Here is a 9,923-nt window from a genome sequence, read left to right as displayed (position 1 = left end):
AACAGCTCTTTTCTTTTGTTTTCAATAAAGCAGGAATAAAATAAAAAGTCCAACTCAACTTTGTTTATATAGCACCTTTCATTTAAACATGCAGCCTAAAGTGTTACACAGGAAAGATTTAAACAACTAAGAAAAAAAGTAAGACTCGAAATAACAAGAATAAATAAAATTGATTTAAAAAAAAAAACACTAGGAGTAAGAATTATTTAAAAAAAATAAAATAAATAACAATGATTAAAACTTAACAACTAAGGCTATAACATAACTCCAAATTAAAAGACAGATTAAAAAGATAGGTCTTTAATTTCCTTTCAACAGAATAAATATCCTCATTGTAGAACTGCAAAAATGAATCAATTAGTTGTAAATGATTAAATGAATCACCAACTAATGTAATCAGTGATTATATAATTATCACTTAATTAAATAAGTAAGAGAAAAAGGAAAAATTCTCAGATTCCTGCCTCCTAAATGTAAATGTTTTTTGGTTTCTTTGCTCCTCTATGACAATAAATTGAATATCTTGAGTTGAGTTGAGAGGATATCATCTTGGACTTTGTAAAACATTGATTTAACCATTTTCTGACATTTTATAGACCAAACAACTAATTCATTAATTGAAAAAACTATCAACAGATTAAACAATGAAAATAATTGTAAGTTGCAGCCCTACTTTGCATATAGTTTCCTTGTAGAAGTGGCCCATTCTGACACCCATTCTGCATATCCACCCGCATAAATAAAAGAGTAAACCAGACAGTGGATTAATCTGCAGTGTAACCTCTCGTGAACAGTCTTTAACACCAACAGAATGTGGTGTTCTCCCAGGGGCACGATCAAACTGTGCCTAATGGGGCAAAAAATGGGCGTTTACACACCCTGAGTGGGCACAATACTGACACCAACCCTTCAGCAGTGAGAGCATGTGTGCATCTGACACAATTGCTTATTGTCTCATAAAACATCAACACATACACACACACACACACACACACACACACACACACACACCCACACACACACACACACACACACACACACACACACAAATGCAGTCTTTTGCAGTATGAACTATAGAAACAAAAAGACATTAACAGATCCTCTTCTGCTTGACCTGCTTCAAATAGTAGCCACCAGCTAAACCTGTTCTTATCAGCTGTCCATAAAGCTGTGTGTGTAACTCCCCAGTGTGGGGTTAAGTTTGAGTGTGTGTGTGTGTGTGTGTGTGTGTGTGTGTGTGTGTGTGTGTGTGTGTGTGTGTGTGTGTGTCCAGCTGGGATGGGGGTTGATTTTACTCTTTCACTCATCTAGGGTGACTAACAGGATAAATTCTGGTCTGCCGACAGAACAGGGGGACACACTTGCAGCCCTGTTTGAAGAAAGTATTACAGGAGATGGATCTGCCACTGATCCCATTGTCCACCAGTCTGTGTGCATTCATGCAAAAAAAGAGCACAAGACCAGCCAGTTTGCAGGAAAGCGGCGGCCTTCAGCAATTCATCTGATTTGGGCCTCACATGCAGTCAAAGTGTTGCAGTAACAATAAAGTTAGCCCAGGGAAGAATTTCTCTCGCTGTTTTGTCAGAGCATATTACATTTTCTGAGCTGGTGACTCCAGAAATTAGAAGAGTAAATCTTCTCTCTTTTCACACTGCCTTCTTTTAAAAGCCCTGGTGGAATCAAATTAAACCACAGTGGGGCAAATAAAAGAAAAAAAAGATTCAATTGTTTCTTTTGTCACTCACACAACTTCATAATCGAATTATAGCTGGCCACCCGCCAGCGTGTCCTCGCATCTCCCCCAAATGGGCTCCTCCTGGCAGATCTCGTGAGCCACCTGACTTTTGTTTTGTAATTATATTATCCCGCTCTCCCTTTAGCGTGTTGTGGCTAATGGCTGCGCGGGCTAGCCCAGCTGCACATGCAGAAACAAAGCTGCTTATGGGGCCAGACAATGGACCCGTGGAAAAGGGACGCCTGAAGGCGGTCAGCCAATGAGCATGCACAACAGGGGGCCAACAGAGGGTTTAGGGAAGGGTTAAGGGGGTTTAGGGGTTCAGGCAGAGGGGGGTGTCTGTTTTACCCAGTCGTGGGGTCCATCAATGAGATGGTTAGCAGGAGGACACATGGTCAACATCACCCCTGTCTCCCCAGGGTCGGCACTGGGCTGGAGGGAGGTTCAAGTCTTGGCTTAGATGCCGGCCATTTCTAAAGTTGATGGGGGACCATGAAATACAGAGCAACGTTCATTCTCTGGAGTGTTTTTGTGGGCTTTCCGAACAATTTGATGACCGTATTGTCATTTGAAGTGGATACAGACATATGCAGAGTGAGAGATACGATCTTGATCCATTGAACTGATCTTGTTGGAGTATTGCTGCAGTGAAAATGTATCCAAGGCTACTAAATTTTGATTACTGTTATTGATCTTAGTGTGGAATGCCCTTAAACATGAACTCATAGAAATAGAAAAAGGACAGAACGGACATTAACATTTAAATCAACAAAGGAGAAACAGAGTGGCGGCCATTTTTATAAGAACTGTAACTGTTGTAATGCCTAACTTCAGTATAAACCGACTTATGGTGATTCAGTCGCAAATTCATTGCAATGTTAAGCAGCAGTGATGAACAAATGAACAGTAGAGGGTAAGAAGCACTGAGAGATATCTTTTCTGAATATGCTTTCGTACACTATCTTGTTTCCTTTCTTCAAGAGAGAAATTGAGGATTGCTGGATTTAATTGCCTCATGTTTCTGTTGGTAATGCACCTATTCATATTTATTAAATGATACTGTAATTGCCACGGGCAGCATAGGGTCCGTCCAACTCACAACCCGCAGCTAGAAGACTACTTTGTCAGGAGGAGAGCGGACTGCAGCGCAAACTAGTCAGCCGTCTGTCTCTGAATCATATTTTTTCCATTTAATTATTGTACATAAACAGAGATACAGAGGCACAAACAGATAAATAAACGAAGGCTCAGAATCTGACACATTTTACCGCCCCAGTTACATCTCGTAATATTACCTCACAACAATTGCAGTACAAGCCAAGTGACCACAGCCAACAGTACACTGTCCCTTCTATCCTTATTCTATCTCTATGCATGAACTATACAAACACGCACATGCACTCACTGCTAATGCTGCAGTATTGGCATCTCTCTGAGGACTTCCAGTATGACAGATGGACAAAGCCCAGTTTCCCCCGCTGTCACAAACAGATACACAGGGGAATCATGGGAAGGTCATGTTTGTGTGTGTACTGGAGTGAAGTTTTATCTGTCCTTCATATTTTTTTTATTATAATCAACTCAATTCCCATCTCACGAACATACCTAGAAAAGGTGAGGCAGTGTCCTCTGAGCAATGTGAACATGCTGAGTGAGCTGAGCAGCCAGTGGAGAATAGATGAGCATCTGAGCCACAGACTGTTAAAATAAGAGGTATGTTTAAGAGAAGGCCATCTGCAGCAGGACTTCATCATGTGCGGTCAGCACTGAGGGACCTGGGGACTTTATGGCATACATACAGTCTTACACTTCAGCACCACTTGTGGAACATGAGGACTGGGTGATAAGTGGGTCAAACTATAAAGAAAAATGATAAGGAAAAAACAGCTTTCTCATTAAAAATGTTGTATTTTGCCAGTTAGGATGCAACTCATGAACCTAAAACATTAAAATACAAATTCTAACTGCTTTCAGTATCATAAAGAGTGTTATGAGTGTGTAATGGGGACACAAGGCCTCAGCTATCATATTCCCCTGCTGGTACCACTCTGGGGATGCTAGAGGCCCATGGGCTATTCCCATTTCAGGCTGCAGGTGTGGAATAGAAAAGGCAGAGACCCACGGGGAGGAGCAGTGGGGAAGGTGGTTGGCCTGGGAATGGATGGGGAATGAGAAGTGCATAGTTTAGGTGTGCAGTTTACCTCATAACCTACCTCGAGTTTCTCCGTTAGGGCATATGGTGCTCTGTTTCTAAATCATGTACTGATCAGCGATGATGAGGGTCAACAAGATTTCCGGTCATTGTCCATGTCTTTGTCACAGAACATTAGTGAGGTGAACGTGTATATATACGCAAAATCAACAACTTGAATTAAGTTTATAATTTAGCCTGTTAATGAATAACAATTAAACAAGCCTCTTGGTTTCGTCTTCACAGGTAAACTACAAAGGACATGAGATTAACTTACTAAAACACATAAAATACACCAAAAAAGTTGAAAAAAATATATTTTGTTATCTTTCCATGAAATGATTGTGACAATGTGATGTATTCACAACAGATTAAGTGTATATCTTTTCAAACATATGACAATGAAAATGAAACTACAATTACCAGAGGATTGTGTCTGTAAACAAAATCATCCAACTTTATGGGTGGCCGTGTATATAAAAAACGTTGTAAAATGGTCTCATGTTGGTTGGCTTTAGGCAACAACACTACTTAGTTAGGTTTAGTAAAAGATCATGGTTTGGGTAAAAATAAGTATGTTTGTTATGTAAATGAGTCAACGTTTACTTTTGGTTTCAAGGGCACGAACAGCAGATCTTCTGGGTGAAATTCCCGTGGTTGTGTGACCCATCCATCAACCCTGACCTCCTAGGAATGATCGTAGTTCTTAGAACCACGTTCTGAGGAACCTTTAAAGGGTACCGGATTGGTCCAGAGACTTACGTGTACACAACCAATCACTCAACACAACCAATGCAGCACCGGTAATCACAAACAACAAAAACAACAGACAGCACTAAAAATAAACAGCTAGTAACAAAATAATGAACAAATGGACTGACAGTGAAGTCCAGGCTTCCCTGAGCATATACTGTATGTGACGGGGGAAATACAACGTCCAGCTGGCTTACATCACTCCAGCGTTTCTGTTGGTGGCATGAATGCAAACAGAAAAAGAGCCCTTAAAGTCATGTAGTTCTCAGGGGAGCCCAGAACTGTTTGGTCCGAAGAACCACTCGTGGTTCCAGTTTGTACCTGTATTTTTGCTGTGTGTTGTTACTTTGCAGATTCATGAAGATCAGGATATGAAATCTGATGCAACAGGCTATAACGTTGTTAAGAAGAAAAAACTTCACCTAGATATCAACAAGCAATTATAGCATGAACGTGGATATTAACATAATAAGTAGTTTGACTTTTGGTACTTTCAGAATATTTCACTAAAAGTTAGCTTTTGATGCTTTTTAATTTGAATACATGTAATGGAGTATATTTTATATTGTGGTATTTCAGCTTTTATTCAAGTAATGAGTACTTGCTAGAAGATTCAATATGGGATACGGTGATTTAAACTGCAGGGCAGGAGGTATGGATTGCAGAGAGAAGACATCATTATTGAGTCCCAGAGATACAACTGATGCTGCACACCTCATCATGTGACCAAACTTACCCCGTCTGGTCAGAGCTTCCTCTTGGGGTGAGATGAACTTGTTCAACAGCCTGTCTCCGCAACTCGGAGGGATGGATGGCTGGAAGAGGGGATGGAGCAAACACCTGCTCACACGCAACTTCAAGCTGTCACATACAGTTAGGCTCAGCCGACTGAGCGCGTCTCTCCTCCGCTCAACGTGCTGCCACAGCAACAAAGGCTGCCTGGGCCTCTCCTGTTTGTCTGGAGAGTTTTAGTGAGCTTATGCACATCATCCACCCTGACCTCCCTTACACACACACACACACACACACACACACACACACACACACACACACACACGGAGGCGAGCCACGGGCCGGCCACGCGCGAGCTAAAGCGCGTCAACGGACTGTGGGTGGAGTGGGAGGAGCCTAAACCTGGAGGTTAAAACCCGGAGCCCCCGCAGAGTGACCCACTCTGAGACTCCTCTCTGCTCAAAGACACAGAAGGACACTCGCTGCTGACAGTGGACAGAGGCACCAAACTGTGAAAGACAAATATCAGCTGCCAAACTTCCTCGAGGAGGTCCCGGGACACATCAGCACGGGTATGTCTCAAAAAGGTTTTCACAAATTATTTAAGCAGTTTATGCACCCTGGAAAGTTTTTTAAGTCTCGTTTTGTGGGTAATCGGGGTTATTTTGACCAAACTAAAACAGCTAAACAAGCAGTGAACAAATCATTTTTTTTTTTTAAAACAGAAAATGTTTATTCTTATAGCCTATGCTTCTGTCGATATTAAGCAAATAGGAGACCAATAACGCAATTTATGTCGAGTTTTAAAAAAGTATATATTTCTACGTTCGCAAAATGTCTGATTTCAATTAAATCTGAGTCGTCTGTCACTGATCTGGGGACGTCGATCTTTCATTTAATCCCATGGTCGTCGCTTCATCCACGGAGAAAATCCTGCGATGCCCCAGATTGAAGTCCTGTCAGGGACTTTATCTCGCCGGCCCGGGGCATTACCAGTTCACAAGATGACCGGGATTACCCCGACAGAGAGCGAGAGGAGGGGGGAGAGAGGGGGAGAATAAAAACAGATAATGCAAGTATAAAAATTAAAATAGCCATCACTTACTATGAAGGTTTTGTTTAGGTTAGCGTGTTGTGTCGGTAAATCAGCACCAACACCTGTGGAGGAGGACAGGAGGGAACTGTCCGGTGCTGAAACAGTTTGAGAACTGATGACAGTCACCGTTTACAAAAGAAGTTATTATTATCATCGGTTATGAGTGGTGGATGGAAACTTACACTCAGTAGCTCCAGGTTACATCTTTTATAAGGCCGTAGCCAGGATTTTATAAAAGAGTCCCCCCTGATGCACCAAAGTCACCAAAGAGAAGAATTGTAAATTTTCTTCGTATTAAGATTTTTTAAATTCATTTTTATTCCAGGAAGTGTTAATTTATATCATGTGTACATTTTAACCTCTTACATAAAAAGCTACATAAAAAGCCAAGTTATGTCTTCTTTAAAGTGTGAGGTTGAGAAATGCAGAATGAAGGATGTTGAAATACTGGCAACGATGGTAACATTAATATTTTAAAACTGAAACACCGATATCATGTTAATGATACACATATGATAATATCTTGTAAGCGATCAAGCACCTCTTCAGGCATTTACGTTTCTTTCCGTTGTCACTTTTTTATATAGTTATGGCAACAGACTCTCTCTCCACATCCCTACCCTACCACGCCAAAAGTGAAAACAACAAAGTAAAAAATGAATTTGACTACTGACATATACATTTAAAATACATAAATAATAAAAAAAAATCTATAGTAATCACGATAATTCAATCAAATTCTTTTGACCACGAAAATCTTGTAGTGAAAATCTTATATTGTGACAGTCCTATACAGAATCTTTTTGCCCTCAAAATAATCATATTTACATTCTGTCCTAAAATACTGAAATCTATAGCCAACAATATGCCTACTAAGTTTTTAACTGTATATGTAAATATCTTGTGGGTTGCTAATGAACCCAAAACCCAGGAAAAAAATTGAGGACTTGACCTCAGTGCCCTCACTACTCTGGCTACAGTTGTCATGTAACTAATTATCGCTAACTTATTTGGTAGTTTGCATTATAATTTTAGTATTTTAACATACTGGCTATAGCAGTCATAGACAGAGAAATAACCTTAACAAAGTGGGGAAGTAAAAGAACACTTCTTTCCTATGTTAACTAGGGGAGTAGCATTAAATAAAAGTACTTAAGTGAAGAACTGAGTTTTGCTGAAGGCTGCAACTAACGATTGACTTATTGCAGCTCTAGTTTTACAGAACAATGCTTTTACTAAATAGTTAGTTTTGACCACCGTCGTTCTTCTGCGGTGGTTGTAAGTGTACTTATGATTAAAAAAGTTGTTGTTTGCATGTGTTTGACGGAGACATTTTCTTGTTTCCAGAGTACCATGATGATTAAGCCGTATGTGAGGCAAGGCGAGGGAGAGGAGGTGGTCAGCCCTCCACAGTGGATGGATGGAGACATGAGCTCACCTGACGGAGATGGATCAGTCTCATCACAGCACTACAGGGCAGTGGACCAACAGGACAGGGAGATGGGGAGTGAGGATGCACAGGAAGACGAGGAGGACGAGGAGGAGGGACAGGAGGATGAAAACGAATCCAAACGACGCGGACCCAAGAAAAAGCGGATGACCAAGGCCCGGCAGGAACGATTTCGTGCGAGGCGTGTTAAGGCCAATGCCAGGGAGCGTTCGCGCATGCACGGTCTGAATGATGCGCTGGAGAACCTGCGCACCATCATGCCATGCCACTCCAAAACACAGAAACTGTCCAAGATCGAGACGTTAAGGCTGGCCCGCAACTACATCTGCGCTCTGTCCGAGGCCTTGGAGGGCGGGCTCTCCACAGAGAGCAGGGCCTTCATGGAGACACTCTGTAAGGGCCTCTCGCAGCCCACCAGCAACCTGGTGGCCGGCTGCTTGCAGCTGGGACCAGCTACCGGTGCTGGGATGAGGCCTGAGGACAGACACAGAGTTCGGGCAGCGCCGGCTCCTCTCGGTGGCATGGTGAGCTATGCCTCTCCGGGCCTGCCAAGTCCCCCGTATGGCACTTTTGACTCTGCTCACCTGCTTCACCTAAGGGCCATGAAAGGAGGAGTGTACGAGAATCACTCGCCAAATGAGTACAATGCTGGCGGTGTTGGTACGCCTCCATACGACGGCCCCCCTACACCGCCTCTGAGCATCAGCAGTAACCTGGTGCCCAAACAGGAGCCTTCACCCCACTACCCACCCCCACATCACTACTCCCCCTCCCCTGTGGACCAAGGCCTGTATCAGACTCAGACTGGCTATGACGTACACTTAGAGGGGCCGTATGACTCCTACCATCCACAGCACATGCCGCCCCGACAGATAACCTCCGTCTACAGAGACTAAGACGGGTCAGGAGGGTCGATTCTGCTTTAGCCATCAAGACGACCGACTGTTTGTCGACATGAACACTGACTGAAGGATCAGTCACTCTAAGTGGACAGTCTGTTATTAGAGGAACTGTAGAGTAAAACATTTGTTTACATGTGTGGTGCACTTAGACTAGCACTGCTCAACATTGCTACAATTAGAACACACTTGACTTAAACCACTACATTTTTTACTATCTTAAAACACTGATTACCAAATAATTTTGACCAGATATCCTGTTACTGTGATACAAGCACTTCTAATCTAGCTTTGGTAACATCAAATATTCTACATAAATTAAAAGTATTTTTATTTATTATCTAATTTAATACAGTGTATATGGACTTTGTTCTCATGTGCAGGTGTGTGTCTGGTTTTCCTTTTGTACATATTTGTGATCAAGGCTCCTCTTTGTCTGCTGCTTAGACTGATAGTTCAGCTCTTGTGTTACTTTTGTGTCCTTTTCTTTGTTGTTTATTACAATATTTCATGTTTTGCACTCGAAACGTACTCAGAGGTAGATTTTGTAGCGAGATGTAATTGATCTTTGGATGCTGTTGTCTGCAGAACGAAGATGTTTTGATTGAAAATGGATGAAGGTGAGGAAGCAAAAATGTCATTCTCAGGTTATTATTATGGAAATGCACATCTAATTTCCAACAAATTTGCATTAGATTACCATTTCATTTTTCTTTGTCTTTTATCATTTATCATTTCTGTTGTCTTTTTGAAAATTTGATGTTATTAAAAATATAAAAATATCAACTCGTCCATGGATTCTGTGTTACTTTTTGTTACATAGATCGATATAAAGCAAATATACATTGATGGATTACTGAATGGGCATAAAGGGCACAGGCCCAGGGGCCCAAACTGTAGGAGGCCCCTGAGCATTCACCTGCGAGAAATCCTTCGAAGAGACACATACCTACCATGATAAGACACAAATGTCTGCAAAGAGACAGAAAACGACCACAAACAAATACGAAAAATGACCACAAAAAGATGCAAAACGAGTACAAAGAGACTCAAAACAACAGAAAAAG

General features: G+C 41.7%; 1 protein-coding gene across 1 annotated transcript; it reads left to right on the top strand.

The window, feature by feature from the left end:
- The first annotated feature begins 7,860 nt into the window (after positions 1-7,860).
- LOC131968763 (neurogenic differentiation factor 4-like) lies at positions 7,861-9,613 on the top strand. Its single transcript, XM_059329771.1, has one exon. It carries the CDS (start codon positions 7,861-7,863, stop codon positions 8,851-8,853), a length of 993 nt encoding a protein of 330 aa, XP_059185754.1. The 3' UTR covers positions 8,854-9,613.
- The last annotated feature ends 310 nt before the right edge of the window (positions 9,614-9,923 follow it).

The sequence above is a fragment of the Centropristis striata genome, chromosome 3 (assembly GCF_030273125.1).
Source record: "Centropristis striata isolate RG_2023a ecotype Rhode Island chromosome 3, C.striata_1.0, whole genome shotgun sequence".
NCBI classification, from domain to species: domain Eukaryota; kingdom Metazoa; phylum Chordata; class Actinopteri; order Perciformes; family Serranidae; genus Centropristis; species Centropristis striata.
This window is presented reverse-complemented; position numbering and strand designations above follow the sequence as displayed.